Source organism: Mesoplodon densirostris, chromosome 7, assembly GCF_025265405.1.
Source record: "Mesoplodon densirostris isolate mMesDen1 chromosome 7, mMesDen1 primary haplotype, whole genome shotgun sequence".
Classification (NCBI taxonomy): Eukaryota; Metazoa; Chordata; class Mammalia; order Artiodactyla; family Ziphiidae; genus Mesoplodon; species Mesoplodon densirostris.
The window spans coordinates 56,207,153-56,228,125 of NC_082667.1; the positions used below are offsets into that span (position 1 = coordinate 56,207,153).

At 58.7% G+C, this 20,973-nt stretch overlaps 2 protein-coding genes across 2 annotated transcripts in view; both read right to left on the reverse strand.

Moving 5' to 3' along the window:
* The window catches only part of CAPN5 (calpain 5), a 54,050-nt gene that overhangs the window by 18,646 nt on the left and 14,431 nt on the right, over positions 1 to 20,973 (reverse strand). Inside the window, exons 2-3 of the mRNA XM_060104659.1 lie at positions 20,177 to 20,403; positions 12,823 to 12,954 (exon numbers count right to left, since the gene is read on the reverse strand). Of these exons, the coding sequence (XP_059960642.1) occupies positions 12,823 to 12,954; positions 20,177 to 20,341 (297 nt within the window). The 5' untranslated portion in view covers positions 20,342 to 20,403. The remainder of the gene's footprint in view (positions 1 to 12,822; positions 12,955 to 20,176; positions 20,404 to 20,973) is intronic.
* On the reverse strand, positions 6,557 to 7,048 carry OMP (olfactory marker protein). The gene has a single exon (XM_060105617.1). The coding sequence runs from the start codon at positions 7,046 to 7,048 to the stop codon at positions 6,557 to 6,559; it is 492 nt and encodes a 163-aa protein (XP_059961600.1).

Genomic DNA, 20,973 nt, shown 5'->3' on the forward strand with positions numbered 1-20,973 from the left:
AGTTGTGGCACACGGGCTTATTTGCTCTGCAGCATGTGGGATCTTCCCAGACCAGGGCTTGAACCTGTGTCCCCTGCATTGGCAGGTGGATTCTTAATCACAGCGCCACCAGGGAAGTCCTAGACTCCTATTCTTTTGCAACCACTGACAAATAATGGATTTAGGCAATCATGGCTTCTAACATCGATTTAGGATCACCGATGGTTCCTATGTCACAAAAGAGACAACCTGACATTATGTACTTCCCGAGAGAACTTCGCCTATGAAGCGGTTGTGCAAAAAAAATTGTGCCACGCCTTATGAAGCCTCCAGAGGTGAATGCTACCGCACAGGAAACTCAGGGCACAGACAAATATTAATGAACACCATGAAAACGAAGCCTGCAAAATCCAGATGGTTGGAAACTCCCAGGGCAAATGACTGGCTTCTTCAGCAACTAGATTGCAAGGGAAAAAAATGAAAAGATGAAGGGGAACCAACGGACTGCAGTAATGGACCTTTGTTTGGATCTGATTCAAACGAACTGTAAAATATACATATAATCATTTGTGACCCAGAGTGGAAACCAGAACATTTACTGGGTATTTGATGATATTAAGGAATTATTATAAAGTTATTTTAGTTATGTTACCATATTATGGTTCTGGGTTTTGAATGAGTCCTTATCGTTCAGAGATACATCCAGAAATATTTACAGATGAAATGACATGCTGCCTGGGGGGAGCAGGGTTGTAGAGGAAACAAGATCAACCACGAGTTGCCAGTTGTTGAGGTGGAGGGATGGGTCCAAGGGCTCACTAGGCTGTCTCTCTCCTCTCGCGTGAGTACAGTTGAAAAGTCCCATCTCCGGGGACACTACCTCCCTGGCCCAGCATTCAAAGCCCTGCGGGCAGCTCTCAGCTTCACCCCTGAACACTGCCTCCCTCAGGCCCTATAGGAATCTATACCCCGTGATGCCTCAGGCCACCTCAGCTTTGCACGGGTGGCTCCCTCTGCCGGCCTCATCCCAGTCCCCGTCCCTGTCCCTCTGGGGCTAGCTGAGCAGCAGCTTGCAGGGTCCTCCTGACCCCACCCTCCCCTTGGGCGCCGTCCGGCAGCCCCTCCCCCAAGCTCCTGCTCAGATCCCCACAACCTGGCACAGGGCCAGGGCCAGCTCCACAGCTGGCTGAGTCTTTCTGGGAGGAAAATCCCCAAATGCCAGCCGCAGCGAGGGCCTGGACAGCTGGTGAGCTTGTACACACTACTGGTGTGAAAGGAAAATAAAAATGGAGTCAGTTTTACTAAGACAGCGCTCTAAAATGGAGCTGGGGGGCTTCCCTGGTGGTGCAGCGGTTGAGAGTCCGCCTGCCGATGCAGGGGACACGGGTTCGTGCCCCGGTCCGGGAAGATCCCACATGCCGCGGAGCGGCTGGGCCCGTGAGCCGTGACCGCTGAGCCTGCGCCTCCAGAGCCTGTGCTCCGCAACGGGAGAGGCCACAACAGTGAGAGGCCCGCGTACTGCAAAAAAAAAAAAAAAAAAAAAAAAAAAAAAAAAAAAAAATGGAGCTGGGAGGCCACTGAGAAAGCGTGACTTCTGCATGTCATCACCTGCATGGAATCTGAACTTTGACCACTTCTTGTCTTAATGCAGCCATCCAGAACGTTTGCCCAGTGTTCCAGAAACTCAAGATATTTATTGGATCCTTACCCTAAAATAACTCTTGACAGCCTTCAGGACAAATATTTCCTTTAATGACCTTATGGCTTTTGCCTTTACAAGCCCCTGACTTCCTCTTTCCTGGAACGCTCTTTTGGTTCTACCTGAATCTGTGTCTCCCCGGTTGCAATTCCTGAGACCTGCAAATAAAGCTCCTTGTTCTCTGCAGCCTCGATACTGATTGTTGTTTGATGCTGGACACCAATTTACCAACCTCGGTGTGTGGCTGGGACTTAAGCTTCGACTAGGCCACCTCTCGGAGCTTCAGTGTCCCCGCATCTACCTACCCTCCCTCCAAGGCTGTTGTGAGAACGAAGGTGGAGAACAGCCTTGGCTGTACTGCGTCAACTGTGGACGGCTGTGCACACATAAGAGGTCGTCCCTGCTGGCGTGTGGAGTACATGGTGTGTGCAAACCTCGGGGGGACCTGGTCAACCTCCCTCCCAAGAGGAGAAAGGAAAACCTTAACAACAGTCCACTGTGCAGATGGGAAAAACAGGCCTGAAGGGGCTGAGGCACCTCCTTGGGCTGACCGGGCAGTGAGGCAAGAACTCTGTGGGATTTGCAGCCCCTCGTGTGCCCATTAATAGCCACCCACTGCAGAATCACCCAGAAACCTCAGAGACCCAGTGATGGGTGTGCCACAGTACCCCCTGGTGCCCCAGCACCTGGAGCACCCCCCGGCACTCTCCCTCAGGGACTCCCACCCAGACCCAAGTGGCTGGGCTCAAATCCTGCTGGGACCCTGGGCAAGTGAGTGAATGCCCGTGTGTGTGTGCACAGAAGCATGCATGTGTAGGTGCAAGTGTGTGCGTGTGTGTCTGTCCGTGTGGCAGAGGGGGAGCTTCCCACAGATTTCTGCCTGGGATGCCAGAGGGCCAGCCAGGAGCACTTCTAAACAAGGCCAGCAGGGCTGCAGGCTGAGGGGCTACAGTGGAGTTTCCTGTGTTACCCAAGCTGGGTGAGGTGAGCCACAGTCCTCTCCAGATCCTCAGAACGAGAGGGCCCCTGGTTCTGAGCATCTGAAGTTTCTCAGTTCTCAGCTTCTGATTCCAAGAGTCTCAAATTGCCGAGTTTCAGATGCCACGGCTGGAAGAAGCCAGGAAGATTGGGCAGTCCCCACCCCCAGCCCCTTGGGAGAGGAGCGCCTCCCAGCTCACCACCTGGAGCGTTGGGTGCTGACACCCCTGCAGGGAGCCCCGGGATCCCTGTTCACAAGGAGTGAGCACAGCCAGACGCTCAGAGACCTGGGCGGCCCCTCCGGCTAGGCTCCCAGGCTAGACTGTGAGGGCTTAAGGTTCCCTCGGCTGGGCCCTTCCAAGCCTGGTAATGGTGAGGAGAATCCACTCCCCCATGACCACTCTCTCCAACCACACAGCCAGGCCTGGACCCTGCCTATCCCTCCACCCCACACTGCCTGCTGCCCTAAGAACTGGCTGCTGTGTTGCCTCAGGCAACTCACTACACCTCTCTGAACCCTACGCTCTACCTTAGTAAATAGGTTCTCCTAACACACTCCTCCCAGAATCATGGTGCAAAGTGAGACTCTGTCTACAGCGACTGGGAAAGTACAAGGAGGAAATCCAGAGAGGAAGCCCGTGTGCCTCTCAGGAAGCTCAGTGCTTCACTAGCTTTAAGTCATTTCATCTTCACAGTGACCCGATGAGGAACGAACCATTACTATCCCCACCGACAGATGAGGAAACAGGCTCCGAGAGGCTGCTCAGGGTCACGTGGGTGGTGGCTGGAGGCAGCGCCAGGCTGGGTCCCTCACACTACCGTACGCTGGCTCAGAGGGAGGCAGGAGCTCAGGAAATGGCAGGTCTCTCTGCTCGGTGGCTTCTCACGGGTTCCATGGAAAGCAGGTCCTCATTTCCCATTCCCTGCACTCCCCCCGACCCAGTCTCAGGAGCAGAACCAGGCCTTCTACTGCTGTCCTCGGGGTGGGAAGCCTGGGTTCCCGTCTCTGTTCCCCCCACCCCTCCCAGAAGTATCTTCAGGAGTGGATGGAGGCTGGGGCTGGAGGGCAGGGCTTGGGGAAGGGAAGTGAGGCGGCAGCCGCTGCTCTGGGCAGGGCTCCGGGATGGAGGAAGACGGGGATGCGAGACCTGCCTGGGGGGCTGTTCCCAAGCAAACCCCCAAGAGCGGCCTCGGAAGCGGGGCCTGCCCTTGTCTCGGGGGAGAAGCCGGCCTTGCCCGGGCCTGAGCCCTCAGATGGGATGGGGGCATCGGCCTTTCCCATCCCAGGGGGCCAAGGTCATGGGGTCGAAGGTCCACAGACCCAGAACTTAATCCACATGCACCCTGTCGCCGGCCCCTCCACACACCTTCTGTGACTTCGGGCCGGCAGCCTCCTCCCCGGGCCTCTGTTGTCACCGTCCACAAATTGAGTGAGGGTCGGGGTCAGGTGGGGCACTAAGGTGACTTGGTGACATGGGTCTTCTCTGGTCAGTGGGGCAGGGCTGCAAGGGGCTTCAGAGAACCAGGCTGTTCCCTTTAGAAAGTCTGAGGCTGGGAGAGGGTCAGGGGCTGCCGGAGGACATACAGCATGTTAGGGAAATCCGGGCACAGCCCTGGTCCCACCCCACCTCTCAGCCACTCGCCTGTCCCGTCTGCCTCCGGCCCGGCCACCCTGCAAGGCAGGGAGACTCCAGATTGAGCACGGCTTGGTGGGTCCCCACCATCCCCTCTGGGCCCCAAGTGTCTCCCCGAGGCCTCAGCATGCCTGTCTCCATGCCCCATCATACAGAGGCCGGTCTGGGGGCCACTGGAGAAAAAACTGTCAGGGCTGTTGGTTCCTGGCTGGGTGTCAGGGGACCTGGTTTTAAACCCCATGCTGATGTCTGACCTTGGGCCAGTCACCACCTGCTCTGGGCCTCAGCCCTGAAAGCGGCAGGAGGAGGGGGCACAGGTGTGGAGGGGGCCCAGGGAGGGGTGGCTCCTGGGAAGAGAACACATACCACGAGGCGGGGACATACAGGCTTTACTGGGGACACGCAGTGAGCATGGCAGAGGCACTCACATGCCTGCACAGAGCAGACGTGCTGGGGTGGGGATACAAGCAGTCTGCACCAAGAGGGTCCCCAGAGCTGCAGGGAGGGGTCAAGCAGAGAGGCAGAAGGACAGGGCCATCGACAGGGGTCTAGCCTCCAGGCTCCCCCGGAGTCAGCAGAGAAGCAGGCAGGAATCCAAGCATGTCCCGGAATAGACACCCGAGCTTCAAGTTAGAAAGGACCATCGTTCACACCACAGCCAAATCTCCCACTGAAGAATCGACTCCAACTGCTTCTGCTTGCCTGCCTCCAAAGTGGGGGCCTGCCCTCCCGGCAGCCCTGGCCACTAGGGTTGGCTCTGACCCTCCATCTCTCAGCGCCTCTGTTCCCAGGGCCCTGCAGCCCCCTGACGGCTCTGCTTCACGAGGGAAATGTCATGGGGACGTGCCTGACGAAAAACAGGGCTGACCTGGAGACACGGTGTTGGGGGCGCTTCCTGAGGTGCCCTTGGCTGATGCCAGGCCTCAGAGGAGCTCACTGGGCCTGTGCAGCGTGAAGGGGGCTTGGGGGTTGGAACTGAATCTGCTGGCAATTGTGCCTCAGTTTCCCTCTTTGTTTGGTGAGTGGGTTCTGCCCTGTGACCTCGGAGGCCAGTGTTCCGCCGTCACACCACACTGTCACCTCCAGCCCACTTCTGACCATCATCCATCACAGCTCCCCTCCAAGGCTGCCCCCGATTCCTACCCCTCAACCCCACCGAAGACGCCACACCAGGATGACACACCTGCCTTCTCCGACCAGTTAGCCAGGAAAAGCCTGACATCCCAGGAGGGGACACCTCAGGCCCCAGAGATGTTACTGTCTCCAGCTCCAGGGCTCTGGACCCCCTCTATCCAGCTTCCCCCAGGCAGAGGGAAACCTGTTTACTACACTGTTCCCCACTTCACTGCATGAACCTCAAAGTCTCCCGGCTCAGGAGCTTCCCCTCCCCAATGTCATCCTGATCAAGCCCCTGCTAAGGGCCACCAGGGAACCAGCTAGGCAATTCAGACTTATTCACAGGGCAGGTATAGAATACAACCATATGAATATAGCATGCTCTCTCTCCATACATATCTATATGTATAGATAGATACATCTCTATGCAACGTTTTTTAGATCTCCCCCTTCACTTCTCCCCTCCTGAAGTCATTCCCAGAAGAGCAAGAGCTGGCCTGCACAGCCTCCAGCACGCCAGCCACTGCCCGCTGCCCAAATCAGCCCTCACAGCAACCCTGCCCAATGTCTTAAGAGCCCTGAGGTGTCGTGGGCCCACACAAGGTGCCCGGAGCAGCAGGCTGAGTGTTCACCTCCAGACACGGACACTGGGAAGGGGCATCGTGACCAGGAGGGCAGCAAATGCCTGTGTGCCAGACTCTCCAAGGAGGCTGCTTTGTCGTCTCCGGGCCCCTGTCTCCGGAGGAAGCCCAATGGCTGGTTCCTTAGGGTTGTCTCTCTCGGTCTGTGTCTGTCTCTGTCTTGGTCTCTCAGTCTCTCTTCCAATAATGCAGCAGAGAGAAGGCAATCTCCCATGGCCTCTCCATCTTCCCACACTAGCCCTGACCAGGTCTCCATGGTCTACGGCAGAAGCAGCAGCAGCCAGGTCAGCTTCTAGACTACAGAGCCCTTGCATCTTCTTCCCGTGAAGAGGAGCGCCAGCACCAGGGAAAGGAGAGAAGGAAGGACGCAGCAGGCTCAGGGGTCCTGGCCAAGCCAAGGACAGGCCAGCAGCTAGAAGAATGTCCCCAAACACACACATGTGGGAAAGGGGTATGGGCAGGGGTCAGGCAGGTGGGCCAAAGGAGAGGGTAGCAGCGGGCAGCTGCCATCAGAGCTGGCTAAAGACCACGGAGGCCTTGAGGTTGGCAGGCTCGACGCCCTCGCTGAAGGTGATGAGGAAGTACATGACCTTGCGGAGCTTGGCCAGCTGGGACAGGCGCTCCCCAAACTCCAGGGCGTCGGCCTCATTCCAATCCATGGCTTCCGAGTCCTCCTTCAGCCAGAAGATGGCAGCGGGGTCCAGCAGCTGCCGCGTCATGAGGTTGGTGAGGTCGGGCGTCCAGATCTGGGAGGTGCCCGTGATGGTGACCTTGCCCGGCTTGTCCAGCAGAACATCCCAGCGCTCAAACTGCAGCCTCTGCTGCTGGATGAAGTCGACGCGGTACACGGACTCGGCCGGCTGCAGCAGCTTCTCGCCATCCTGGCGCTTCCCCCCGCGCCGCTTCAGACTCTCCACGTGCAGCCGCATCTGCTTGGTCAGGTCCTCGTCCAGGACCAGGGGCATGTCGAGCTGGGTCGGCTTCGGCTCGTCCTCCGCCATGGCCCCCTTGCTGCTGCCGCCTCCACCGTCCAGGAGCCGAGTGGACTGGGGCCTCACGGCCAAGGCGAGAGGCCACCAAAGAGGGGCCCCGCCTCCCCTTTCGCCCCCCTCCTCGTCCCGCCCCTCTTTGCCACTGGCTCTTCCCAGCCCCACCCCGTCCTCAAAATGGGGTGTGCAGGAGGGCGGGCGTCCCCACATGCCTCCTTCTTACTCCTTGCAGAAGCGGTAATGGAGGCACTGCAGGCAGGAGAGTGGCAGGCTCCTCGGGGACCAGCTGCTGTGGCAACCACGCTGGCTACCACGGATGGGCTGAGAGCTGGCTTGCTGTGCAGAGGGAGCACTGCTTACAGGCAGTAAGAGGGCAGGAGGCGGGGGGCAAGCACTCACTGGAGTCACATCAGGAGAGGCTGAAGACCCCCTGGCAGCAGGGTGGGAAATAAGGCCCAGAGGGGCCCGCCGACTTGAGATTTGAAGTCACCTAAGCCGAACCTTGGCGCTCTCCTTGACTCGGCCTCACCCGCACCCCTCCACGCCCGATCGGCAAGGTCTGTGGATTACCCTGGAAACACGCCTCCCCACCCCCACTGCCAGGACCCCGGCCCAGCCACCATCATCTCTCACCTAGACCGATGTTCTCAAACTTCAGAAAGCATCAAAACCAGCTGCAGGACTTAAAACGCAGTTTGCTGGGCCCCACCCCAGAGTTTCTGATTTAATCGGTCTCGGATGAGGCCTGAGAACTTGCATTTCTAACAACCTCCCAGGTGATGCTGATGCCGCTGGTCCAGGAGCTGTGTTTTGAGAATCACTGACCTGGATGATTCTTGCCTGCTGGCCCCGCCTCCACCCTGCACCACACGGCAGCCACATGCCCAGGAAGCTCTTCTACGAAAACCCCACCACTTACGACCTGTGTCGAGCCTCAGTTTCCCCCAGGAGACTTGAGGCCGTGGAAGAATCTGACAAACGTCTGTATCCCCGGCGCCCGAGGGGGAACCAGGAGCTCAGCTGTTATACGTGGGCAAATGGAAGAAATGTGAGCGTAACTGGGGGTGGGGGTGAGGGAGAGGGGAAACTGCCATGACACTGCCACACACAGAAAAGAGGACAGAAGCAGAGGTCAAAGGGTCGTAACTGAAAACCATCGGAAGGGTCTGGTGGACCACAAGCACAGTCAATTGTAGATGGAAGCTAAGTCAGTCAGTGGGGTCTTGGGCTACACAAACAGCAAGAGGGTCACCAAAGGGGACCACACACCCGATCCTGTTAAGACAAACACCTCAAGCCCTTGGGTCAGTTCTGGGGGCTGCTGGCAGCAATTCCCCGATGGTATTCCAGAAAGCCATAGAGCAAATGTTAAACTGCCTGTCCCTCACAGAACCTTTTCCTTTGTAGCTGGAGCAGCGGAGGAGAGGGGAACAATGTGTCTGAGGAGTGACTGTTCGGGGAGCTTCTCCCTCCTTCATGAGGAGGAGCTATTTCCTTCCCAGCACTAAATTTTGCTTTTTATTTGTACATTTGCTTAATTTTTGTCTGTGATGTCTCCCCACCGAGAGGGCAGGGACTGTGGCTGCCTGGTTCATCACTCTAGTCACTACCTAGAACAGGGCTGCCACATAGGAGGCCCTCAGAAATCCTGAATGAATGAATGAACGGATGACACTGACAAGAGAATAGCTGATGTGATGGATCCTGGGGCCTAAGGACGAGGACAACAAGAGGAAGATGGGCACATGGGGAGAGAGCACACGGGCACTGACCAAAGTCAAAATGTGGTTTAGAGACAACTGTGCATCAGGCACAGGAAGGAGGGAGATGGCTGGAAGGTGAGGGTGATGGAGCAGCAGGACCAAGAACTGGGCCAGGGTGATGAGGGCAGGGTGTCAGCCACACGGACACAGTAACCCCTGGGACGCAGCAGTACTTGGGGTGGGAAAGGCTGGGAAATTGGAGGTGTTGAGCCCTTGGTGCCTGGGTGCCAGGGTAGCTGGTTGCCAGGAGATGGCAGTAAGGTGGGCTGCTGGTGGGGGCCGGGGGTAGGGGGAGTGGGGGACAAATGGCATGAGCCTGCAGGGGTCTATATGGGGAGGGTGTGGTCTGGAGGCATCACTGAAGGGAGAGAATGCCGCCACCTCTCCGGGCCTGCAGGACATGGTGGGAGGTGTCCAGCCTCTACCAATGAGGATTCAGAGGCCGCAGGACCCTGGGGAAGGGCCTGGTCTCGGCCTGGGCAGAGGGTTACCGACCGGCAGGAGGAGGCTGAAGGTGGAAGCTGTTACCAGGGCTGGGGCCTCACAGACAGGCAGGGCAGGAGGGAGGGAGCCATGGGCACCAAGGACGGCCAGAGGGGAAGGAAGAGCAGGCGGGAGGCTGCGGGTGGGGCTGGCCCACTGCTTCCCACAAATCTCTGCTTGGCCACCAGATGCCTTGGGAGGCCCCACCAAAGGCTGGACGTAGGAGTGAATAGAGAAGAGAAAAGCAAGGTCCAGACTGCATCCGTGACTGCAAAAATGTGATCATAACAAATGAACAAGCCCCTCTTCAACTCCAAATGGAAAAAAGACTAGAAGGAAATGTAGAAAACCCTCAACACTGGCTGTTTCCAGGTACTTTTTAAAATCACCTGTCCCCAGTACCTAGAATGGTGCTGGGGCATAGCTGGTGCTCAGTTATCGTGCGGTGCATGAACTGCTATATGCTAAAGGGCGGGGATTGCTCATATAACACGGGCAGGGGTGGGATGGGAAACGTTTTTAAGTGGAACTAAAAGACTGCCAGGCCCTGCCACCAGGTGCCTCCCCTAGGCCCCAGCCCAGGATGCCCACCCCCAAAAACTCGCTCTCAGACACTCAGGCACCCTGCTGGGTTTCTGCTCAATTCTGCTCTCCCCCCGGGGAGAGCTGTCTCCTCCTGGGCCCGGGCACCCCGTGACTCAGAGCAGGGCTCAGGCCTGCCCTCACGCCTGGGGCCACGCCAGGCTCTAGGGAAGGTGAACTCACCTGGCTTGGGCCAGGCCAGGCTAACGGCAAATGCTCCACCCCACTGTCACATCTGACTTCTGGTCCACGACACCTGGTCACCTAAAGTCCACTGCCCTGTCTTCAGGGAATGCACAGTCAAGTTGGGGAGACCATAACACCCCCATCAGGGATCCCATAGGACGGGGAGGCCTGCTTCCTAGAAGTGTCCGGCAGAAGAGAGGAACAGGTAGGAGGCCAGAGGAGGGGCAGAGAGGGATTTAGATTGCTGCTAAATGCCGTGGGCTTGCCCCGCACCCCTACCCCGTGGGCTCCTTTAATCCTCCCACCATCATGGGGACTGGAAAAGTCAGGTTTACACAGAGGTCAAAGGAAGAAACATGACCTGACCAAGGTCACACGACTAGCGAGAAACCCAGCCAGAATCAAACCCAGGACCCGGTGGCTTCAAATCCCGTGCCTGTCGGCCCCAGGCCGTGTCAAGCACTAGAGGTAAAGGGGTGGCTTCCTGGAGAAGGGGGCACGTGTGTCGGGGGCGTTATGTGCCTGCATCTGAGGCTCAGCATCCTCAGAGTGTGAGGTGGGTGGAGGGAGCAGGGGTACAGCTCAGGCTGAGCGCCCCCGTTCCATGGAGAAAACAGGGTGGGGCAGGGGAGGCCCTGCAGGGCAACAGGCCCAGCAAGTGAGGGGTGACAACAAACAGGGCCCAGTCAGGAGGGACAGGAGGGGAGGGGAGGCACAGTAATGAGCTCCCCGGGGCCTCGTGCCTCCTGCCGGGACCCAGGGTCTGTCACCACAGCAGCACCAGAAGGCAGAGTGCAGTTAGCCCAGAGCAGCCTGCCTCACCCAACCTCCCAGGGACCTAAGCTCCTGGAGATCTGCCCCTGAAGCTTCCAGACAAGCCAGGCTGGGTGCCCCAACACCCTGCAGGAGGAACTTTAGGCCCAGAGACAAACACAGGCCTGCCCATGGTCACAAAGCATCAATGACAAGCCTCTTGCCTGCGGGTCTGGGGCCCCTTCTTCCACTTGCTAGGTGGAGAGCTGTCCCAGGGGTCGGGCCCAGGGCAGGGCACACAGTAAGCTGAGGCTCATCTCTACAAATGACTAGACAGCCCGTTCCCCAGGAGGGGACAGAGAGGGCCAGGCCCCGGCCCCACTGCAGGCCCCAGGAGGCCTGGGGCTGCTGGCCAGTCGCTGGGGAGGAACTCTGTTCTCAAAACTTTCTTGAGCCCTCTCTGTGCCGGGCTCCTGCTGGGCTCAGCAGGAAGATATAGACCAGCTTTGTCTGTGAGCTCGAGAGGGGAGATCACAGATAAATAGGCAATTACAGGGCAGGGTGGGAGGTGTAGGGCCAGCCCCACAGGGTTCCCATGTGCCACCTCCAGCCCCAGATGGAGCCCTGACCAGGGCACCTTGTTCTGGGCTCAGAGAAGGGGGTTGGAGCCTGGAGGCAGGAGGGTGAGGACAGCTCTACACCCAAAGAACAGCACCAGACCCCGAGCCTCTGTGGGCCATGAGGCTCCCCAAGGCCCTCCCAGCTTGGACGCCCCATGACCACCCATGTCTACGGATCTCAGCAGTGGCCTCTGCCAAGGGGCCTATAGCACAGAGCTTCCCGTATCCCACAGGACCACCGGGGCCAGGCCCCAGGGATGCCCACTCGGGGGTAGCTTTGAGAAGTCACATCCCTGTTCAGAAGACATGACAAGAGGGCACCTACCACAGTCCCAGCCTCGGCGAAGGGCACAGCTCCCTCTGATGGCTGAGGGATGCCTCAGAGGATGAGAACAAACTCATCTGCCCCTTGCACCCTGCTTGCCCAGGAACACCCATTATGTTCCATGAATCTTAATGGTCACAACACTGGTCACTGCAGCACTGCACTGCACAAGGCCCTTTAAGCACAGTACCTTGTTCCACCCTCACAGCTCCCCGAGAGGGAGCTACTCTGATATCCCAACTTTCTGGATGAGTAACCTGAGGCTAATTACAAAGTTACGAAACAGCGAGGCTGGGACTCGCACCTGAGCCTGTAAGACTCGGATGCCCGGTGCTCTTAAGCCCTGCTGCTAGTCCCTACAGAAAGGGCAGGGATGAGAAAGGGGCAATGACTTGTATTTGCTGGCGTGGGAACCCAGGATGCAGTCCCCATCAGTTACTCTTTAGAAACCACAACTCCAGCCTCCCTGCTTCCCCAAGGAGGGAGCTCTGAGCGTTGGACTTAAGGGCTGCACCGCCAAATGCTGCCACAAGAGGGCGAAGTGTCAGGACCGGAGCCCATTCTTTCCAACCTAAAACCCTGTGGCTCTGGTCCAGAATATCAGCTGCTTGGAACCATGAATCATGAAACAGGATTCTCTGGATCACTCCAGCTGTTCAGAGTGAGAAGAGTGAGGCCCAGAGAAGGACAAGAGCTGGCCAAGTCGCACAGCAGATACTGGCAGGGGTCTCCTGAGCTGCAGTTACTGGTGTCTCCACACTGCACATGGTTTAGGCAGCCTCCACATTTCACGGGTGCATATTCTGCACAGTGGGCCCCCAACAGTCAAGAACGGACGCATCAGAACTGGGAGCTCTGCAGATTCCCAGCACCTGCCCCTGAGCTGGCAGGGGCAGGGAAGGTGATTCTGATGCTCCGTCAGTACTGGGGAGCCCTGGCATCACCCCGCCCCATCCCCACACAGGCTGTCGTAACGTCTCACCTGCTCAATCAGGCTGCACCTCCCCCATCTGGTGGGGAGGGCACCAGGCTGAGTTAAGTCTCCCCAGCACCCCTGCCCGACCCAGGCCTCACCTTTTGCCACAGTGACCCGCGGGAAGCGAGGGACGAGCAGGCCGCCACAAACCAGCAGTTGCCCACCTGGCCCTGGTGCAGGTCGTGGGAGCTGATGCCATCCACAAAGAGGCGGGGGTCCTCGCATATGTCCTGTGGAAAAGCCGAGAGGAGACCTCACTGTCTGCGTGGAGACTCGCCCGCCTCCCCTTGCCAACTGGGGCCCTGGGTCAGTTTCTCCAAATCCAGCTTCCCCCAGGGCTGCCCAGAAAGCCCTTCTCTCCTCCCCTGGCTGAAGAACTCTGCTCTTCTGCCAAAGTTTGGATGAAGAGCAAATACTGTGGAAGGACTTTGAGGGGCTGGACCCGGGCCACCACCTTCCTCCTGCCCTCTGTGGTCTTCCCTGACCAGCAAGGGCTCAGTGTCCATCATCCTCCAGCACCAGCAGCCCTACGGGGCCCATCCCAGCCAGCTCTCAGGGGCCCACAGTCACAAAGTGGGGTGAGGTGCAGGGCAGAAACACATCAAAATTGCACATGACAAGTGCAAAGGGCCAGGGAGAAGCGAGGAGACAACCATCCCAGGACCCATGTGGGCACATCCTCGGGCTGTCTCATCTGACCCTCACCCCACCCGAGCAGTGTGGCATTTTTATTCCATTTTATGGATGAGGAATGAAGGTTCAGAGACAGGCAGTGACTTTCAAGGACACACAGCAAGCAAATGCCGAGCAGAGCTGAGCAGACACCCCCAGAGCTCCCCGAGTGCCCACCCCAGTCCCCTCCTTCTCACCCATCAGCATCTTCAATCTAAAGAGCTGAGAGCGAGTGACTACTCTCCAAGGGGGGCGACAATACGGGGTGGGGGAGGTAAACACTGAGACATGCCTTCTTTCCTGCTGGCACGGTGATCTATCCTCACCATGGTCCTGAGAGGTGGGCATTGTGCTCATTTCACAGATGAGGAAACTGAGGCCCAGAGAGGTTGAACAACATACCCCAGCCACACAGCACTGGCCTGCCTCCACTTCAGCTGGTGCTCCTGAACCAGTTCAATCACAACAGAGCTACTGAGGTCCTACGGGAGGCAGCCAGCAGAGGGCAGCAGAGTCAAGAAGACAGAATTCAAATTCCTGCTCCCCATTTTACCGGCTGTGCAACTTTGGGCCAGTGGCTTAACCTCTCTGAGCCTCCATTTCCTCCCCTGTGCAAAGGAAGTAGATTATCATGCTTGCAAGGCTGTGTAAGGACTCCACAGAACGTGCAGGCAGAGCACTTGGCAGGGGAAAAGGGGGCAAAGGGCCATCAGGTCTCACTAAGGTGTTCAGGACTCCTGTTGCCACCTCTGCCTGGGAAAACCAGAGTTTGGGAGGGCCAGATTGAGGGCTGTAACTCCCCTGAGGGCATGAGCACTCCAGATGGGATTTCAGGGTGACCCAGGGCCAAGCTGCAAGAGGCTCCCCCAGAGTACAGACTGTGGGATGCCACCGGTCTGAGTAACACTGCCCCAGGTCATGGAAACCCAGTGAGGCTGGAAACCCAGTGAGCTCTCAGGAAGCAGTGGCTTTGCCTCTCACCCAGCTACCCTCCTTATCTTATCTCCCAGGGCCAGCTCAGAACTCTGAGCCAGAGGGAGCCATGACTTAGCATCTGCCTCCCTGGGGCCCGGAAGGGCAGGCAGGACAAGGGTGGAGGGGGGCTTCGTACCTGGAGGACCCCAGCCACATCCCCACCATGGGAAAGGAGACAGCTACCGCCTGGCATCAGAGGAAGTGACTTCCGAGGCACCCCTCCCCCTTGTGGGCTCTGCACAGAGACAGGACCACCCATTCCACAGAGGAGGATGCCGAGGCCCAGGATGGGGCAGGGGCGCCTAGGGTCATGCGGCAAGTGGATGGATGAGACAGAGCCTAGCCCCCGGAACAGAGCTCTCCTCCCCACGAAGCGGCACTGCCAGGGCAGCCTGTGGGCAGGTCCAGCCGCCCCAGCCTGCCCCAGACACTTCTCTGGCCCCTGGGAGAGACTGAGCTCAGGGCTCCGGAGTCCCTGGTTCCAGGCTCGGCACTGCCCTGACTCCCTGTGATAGAGCAGAGACCTGGGGCAAATCTGCCAGCCTGGGAGGGAGCGGAGAGGAGGAGGTGGTCTGGGTGTGTTCCTGCTGCCAGGAGAGGCGCGGGTTTGCCAGCTCAAGATAGAGAAACGACTTGAGGTTGGCGGCGGCACCTGGGGTTGGCCCTGGAGTCCAGCGGCCAACTTGGGACACTCTGAATGGAACAATCAGAAACAGCGTGCAATGACTGGGCACCTGCTGTGTGCCCAGCTGTGCAGAACAACCCTGTGAGACACGTACGGTTAGCATCCCCATTTTATAGATGAGGAAACCAAGGCACAGGGAGGTTAAGTCATTTGCACAGGGCCACAGAGGAAGAGGTGAACTGAGATTCCAATTCAGACAGTCAGCTCCAGAGCCTCCAGCTGGGCCAGGACTTATGAGTGACAAAGCTACCATCCCTTCTCCAGCCCCTGCACCTGTCCTTAGCCCAGCTTGGGGGACTTGCAATATGGCAATGAAACCAAGGGGTCAGGGGCAGCGCTGACCCTCACCTTTGTCACCATAGAGCCCGGCTTCTCAAGACCAGTGTTAGTCCTTCCACCTTTCCTGGGCCATTGGCTAAGCACAGAGGGCAGAGCCAGTCAGAAAATTCCCAGCCCACAGGCAGAGCCCTTGAGGAGGAGAAGCCTGAGTGTAACCCTCCATGTGAGCACAGCTGTGACAGCAGGAACCCAGGGAGAGATCAGAGGAGGCTCCCTGGAGGCGGTGACGCCAGCAGAGCAGGCATGGAGAGGGCTGATGGGCAGGGAGGCTCCAGAGGGGAATGGAGACTCCAAATTGCCCCCCAAGATGGGATCCAGCCACAGCCTCGAGACCGATGCGACCTCTGACGCCATCCTCCCCGGGGCCCCCAGCCAGCTGTGCTCCCTCCCAAAGCTGCCCTCCCTGAAGTTCACCTTTGGGTCTCCCCCGCCAGCCTGAGAGCTCCAGGGCAGGGCCCAGGTCTGGCTCTGCCCACCTCCGGTGTCAGGAACAGGGGCTTGGCAGGTTCTGCTGCGGGCAGGAGCCCTGGGAGGAAGGGACAGCAGAGTGGCCTGCAGGACAGGGCTGGCCAGGCACCTGCTGGGAGCCTGGGGCCAGGCCACACCCAGGGCTGGGGTGACCACTCCTCCGGTCAACGTACGTCTCTGTGGGGCACAGCCTCCTGTTGCTGTGGTCACCGCTCACCTCTCGGCCCCTTCCAGCCTGCCAGACCAGCTGCACCGGACATAGGTCACAGCCCGTAACCAGCTCCTCCCTGAACCAGAACTTCAGGTTTCCAGGCCCGGTGCAGAAACAGGAAGGCAGCTAGTCAATGGATCCAGGGTGCTTTCAGCCCCTCCGCTCTCCCCCTTTCTCCTCATCCATCCACCTTCACCCCAGTCACCTCCCTCCCGGAAGCTAAGATCACAGCTGGAATCGATTAGAATGGGGAAACTGAGGCCCAGGAAGGAAGCAGGGCCTCTGCCTGGGACCGAAAACAGGGCAGTGTTCTCAGGGGTTACAGCCTGTGCCCCATCCCCTCTGCAACAGACTTGCCTCCCCAGCCCGTGCTCCCCACCCCATCCTCCCATCGTTCAAGGTCACCGGAGCATATGCCAGGGAGGGGATCATTCCTGGGCAGGGCAGAGGCCCAGGTGGCTGGACTTGACACAAACTGCCTGCTTCACGGCATAAAGGGGCCTAATGCTCAGCACAGCCAAGGAGCGGGGCCTTCTCCAGGTGCTGGTGTGAGCATGAGCCCCAGACGTGGGGCCGGGGACCACCAGGCCACCTTACGAGAATTCTGGGAGGTTCCAAAACTGACGTCTGTTTGTGGGATCCCTATTTGTTCCCTTCTTGGTTCCACCGAAGGACCTGCAGGCTTATCATCCCCAGAGATGGGACAAGGCACAGTGCAGCAAGGGGGGACATGGGGTGGAGTGGTACGCAGGGATAAGAAGCAGTGGTACGAAGGCCCTGGGCCTGACAGAGGAGGAAGCCTCCCGCCCACCCATCCCCTTGGGATTCCCCCTGAGTCACAGGCCTCCTCCGGTCTCTTATCTCCTCTTATCTCCCTGGCCAGGCCCCTAAGGGAGGCCAGCTGATGTTTACCGAATGGGAAAAAACAAAGAAACACTAGACTTGGGAGGAGGAGGGTGTGGGCCCAGGCAGGTGCCGTGGGTGGGACTGAAGTGGACCAGAGAGTCCAAGAGATGGGACTTCCGGGCAGGGCTGGCTCTGGGTCCCCAACACCAGGCCGGCAGGAGCAGGTGGTGAGAGCAGGCAGTTTGTCATCTGCCCCCTGTGTGTTGAACAGCACAGATATACCTCAAGTCACTTCAACCTCCAGAAACCAGGAGCAGCGAGAACTATTCTCCCCATTCACAGATGAGGTAACTGAGGCCCGGGGAGGGGAAGTGACTTGTTCAAGGTCACACCTCCTGCAAGGTAGGGCCAAGGCCATCTGGCTCAAAAGCCAGCCTCCTCCTTCCATTTTGGGAGAAAGAAGAGGGAGGCTGGCAGGCAGGGAGGCTGGCTGAGGAGCTCCCCCAAGAGCAGAGAGGCCACAACTAATGTCAAGAGAAGGAGCTGGGGGTGGGGTGGGAGTGAAGACGGGCTTCCCCTGGGCCTTCGAGAAAGTTGGCTTTTTGCTCTACTTGTAAACAGTCAGGTCACAGGACCCAGGAAATGGGACTCCACAGAAACACGGCTGCCTCGGGCCATGCTCCAACTCACTGGCCAAGGGCCAAGCAGCTGGGAGTTAATGGTCACCCCACTGGGCTGGCTCCACCCCACCAGCCTGAGGCAAGTGAGCCTGACTTCCTGCTCCACCAACCCTACATCCTGCATCCTGTCGGTGGAGCAGGGCCTGCCTGCCATCCCACCCTGCCACCACCTACAGCCCCACTTACAAAGGGCCGTCCATCCCACACACCCCAGTCCACACCGTCTCACCCCGGCATCCCACACCACGCAGAAGTGCCTGGCCCTGAACTGCCTCCCAACCCAGAACTGACCCCCACCGCCGCCCCTGGGCCCCGCTCACTCGTCTCCCTCTCAACGCCAACCACCACAAGCTGCCTGTCACTGGCCTCCACATCCAAGGCAGGGGCAGCTCTGCTCCTCCTCTTTATGTGTCTAGGGACGACTAGGCACCAAGCCCGGTGAGAAAGGCAGCGAAGGAGAGTGTGCCGTGGCCGGACTCCTGAACTGGCAAAGGGCCCAGAGAGGGCAGGTGACTCCAGCAGGGTCACACAGCAGGGGGACGCTGAGCCCAGCCAGCTTGGCATTTCCTCCTCTCACTGCAGCAAGCCCAACCGTACCCAGCCATGCCTCGCCAGCCTCCTTCCAGAGCCACAGGATCTAAAATGTCTGAGTGATGGCCAGAGGGCAGCAGAGGGTCAGGAGGGGAGCAGCGAGGGGGTGGAGTGAGAGGAGGGCAGAGAGCTCGAGCACCCAAGGCCTCACAAAGGCCTATTGAGGCTGGCCTCCTTCCCCACCCACCAAACAAAGGAGAGGGAGGAAGCCATGGGGGCTGGGGGTGCACCAAGGGGCAGGAGTCTAAGGCCAGGCTGGGAGGCGGCTGGGAGTTCGGAGAACCAAGGCAGCGCAGCTCATGGGGCTGAGGTCCCCAGGGGACACCAAGGACCCTCTATCTGGGACCGGGGAGGTGGGCCAGGGCGGGAAGGAGCCCTGGGAGGAAGGGACAGCCCAGTGGCCTGCAGGACCCGTGCAGGCCACTCTGCTGTGCCCCGCTGGGCGATCGGGGCACGTGCCTGCCCCTCCCGGACTCAGTTTCCCTACCTCTTAAGCACCCCAGTCCAAGAACATCGGATTTTGTGCATTGGAAGGGACTTGAGAGCCTGGCCTGTGAGAGGGACATGAAAACTGAATTTCACTTTCCCAAAATGCCCAGGGGGGCCGGAAGGCACTTTGTAACATGCAAATCTCCGCCCCCCCCCCCCGTCACACGCTGCTGAGAGCCTGGCCTAAGATCCCCGCTGCCTCAGAGCACAGCTGCCCTGGCCCAGCCCTGCTGACCCCAGGGCCCCCGGGCTCCCTCTCCCCTTACTTCACCCCACACACCCCACGCTCCTGCCACGTCCCAAATAAGGCTGAGGTTTCAAGCTCGTGTCTTTCTCACACCCCACGCTCTCACCCCTCAACTCTGAGATGCCTCCTCTGAGTACTGGAGGGGGAGTCTCCCCCGCCCCAGGCACCTCGGTCCAGCACCATCTCCTGTACTGAAGTCCCTCCGGTGTGACCAACTCTCAGTGTCACCAGCACAGCCGCGGAGACTGGGGAGGGGGCCTGGGGCACTGGCCTTCAGCAGCCTCTCCGTCACCCAGGCCCCCGGGGCACCCGCTCTCACACTCAGAAATCGGGGTTAAAGAGAATGAGATCATGCCATGAGGCCAGAAGCTTCTGTCCAACACATTCCAGCCTCAGCGACCAAGGCTGGGACAGAGGGAGCCGTCAGACAGATGCTCCATAATTCACAGATCCCGACAATAATGGTGACAGCTGGCTTATGGGTGCCAGGCTTGGCGCCAGACGTTCATGCACCATCTCTTTTAATGCTCACAACTCTATGCGGTACTATTATTTTTTACTATTACTATTATTACTGATTAACCATCGTAATAAATACCTTCCATGTACAACAAATGACAATTTCAAAATCACTATGACAATAATCAGCAAAGTAAATTCCTTCTACTTGAATGTCACTCTACGTTGTACTAAAAAAAAAAGGCACATCCAGGGCTTCCCTGGTGGTGCAGTGGTTGAGAGTCCGCCTGCTGATGCAGGGGACACGGGTTCGTGCCCCGGTCCGGGAAGATCCCACATGCCGCGGAGCGGCTGGGCCCGTGAGCCATGACCGCTGAGCCTGCGCGTCCAGAGCCTGTGCTCCGCAACGGGAGAGGCCACAGCAGTGAGAGGCCTGCGTACCACAAAAAAAAAAAAAAAAAGAAAAAAAAAGGCACATCCACATCACCTCATTTGTATCCGAAAAACGACCCTGGCAGGAGGGTGGCAGAACAGAGGGCCCCACTTTCCTCATAAGGAAGCTGAGGCCCAGAGAGGTCCTGGCTGGGCAGTGGTGGCCACGGAACTGGGGGCCGTTCTCCTGGCTCCCCATCCAGATGAAATCCCACAGCTGGCGGTCCCAGCATCAGCCGCTCCACTTTCTCAGTTGCCTGGCGCCTCAGAGCGACCCCTCCCAGTCACCCACCGTCCCCCGCAGACTGGGTGGGTCTGGGCTTGCCCACCTCAGCACCAGTTCGGACCAGACACTGACCTTGGGGCGCTTCCACCTAACGGCGGGCCCTGGGGTGCCCGTATAATACAGTGAATCGTCGGTGGCGGGGAACGTCGGGTCCTCAAAGAGCACCTTCCTGCGCAGACAAGCCTGTTTCAGGGCCGAGTAGTTCTGGTCCCCATAGGGCTTCACACAGGAGAACATGGTGGCCGCTGACCCGGGAGGGGAGGCCGAGACAAGGCAGCAGAGGGCAGCTCCTGGGGCACCTGGGAGGACAGAAAATCAGAAGAGCATCACTTCCTGAGGACTGGAGGCCCCGAGGGAGGTGTGTCCCCGCGTGCCCCCTCCCCACAGCCCTGGGAAGTGGGCACGCTCATCCCCATTGTACAGGCCAGGAACTGAGGCTCAGCGAGGGGGAGAGACCTGCCCAAGGTCACACAGCTGGTACGCACAGAGCAGGGAGAGGAACCGACTAACTCCACAGCCTGAATTTCCTCATTTCTGATGCTTAGAGGTGACGCCAGGCCCGTGGGCCAACAGGGCACAACCACGATGGCGCTCAAGGCTGCCTGGCTGCACCCACGACCTCCCTTCCTTTGTTCCACCAGCCTTCCTAGAGCTCCCGGACAGAATCAGACCAGTGGTGACCCAGCAGCTCCCCGGCTGGTGTCACAGCCACAGGAAAGCAGCAGCACTGTCTCCAAGTTTCCTTCTTCCGGACCCTCACGCCTTAGCCTAGAGCCGCAAGATCATCTCTGTCCTGTGTGGAAAACCCTTGGCGCTGGAGGCCCCTCCAGCCTTCAGTCACATCCCTTCTGACCTCCTCCTTCCAGCAC

Bases quoted from the DNA above. Each gene is read 5' to 3' on its own strand.
- OMP (XM_060105617.1), bottom strand. From the start codon at position 7,048: ATGGCGGAGGACGAGCCGAAGCCGACCCAGCTCGACATGCCCCTGGTC.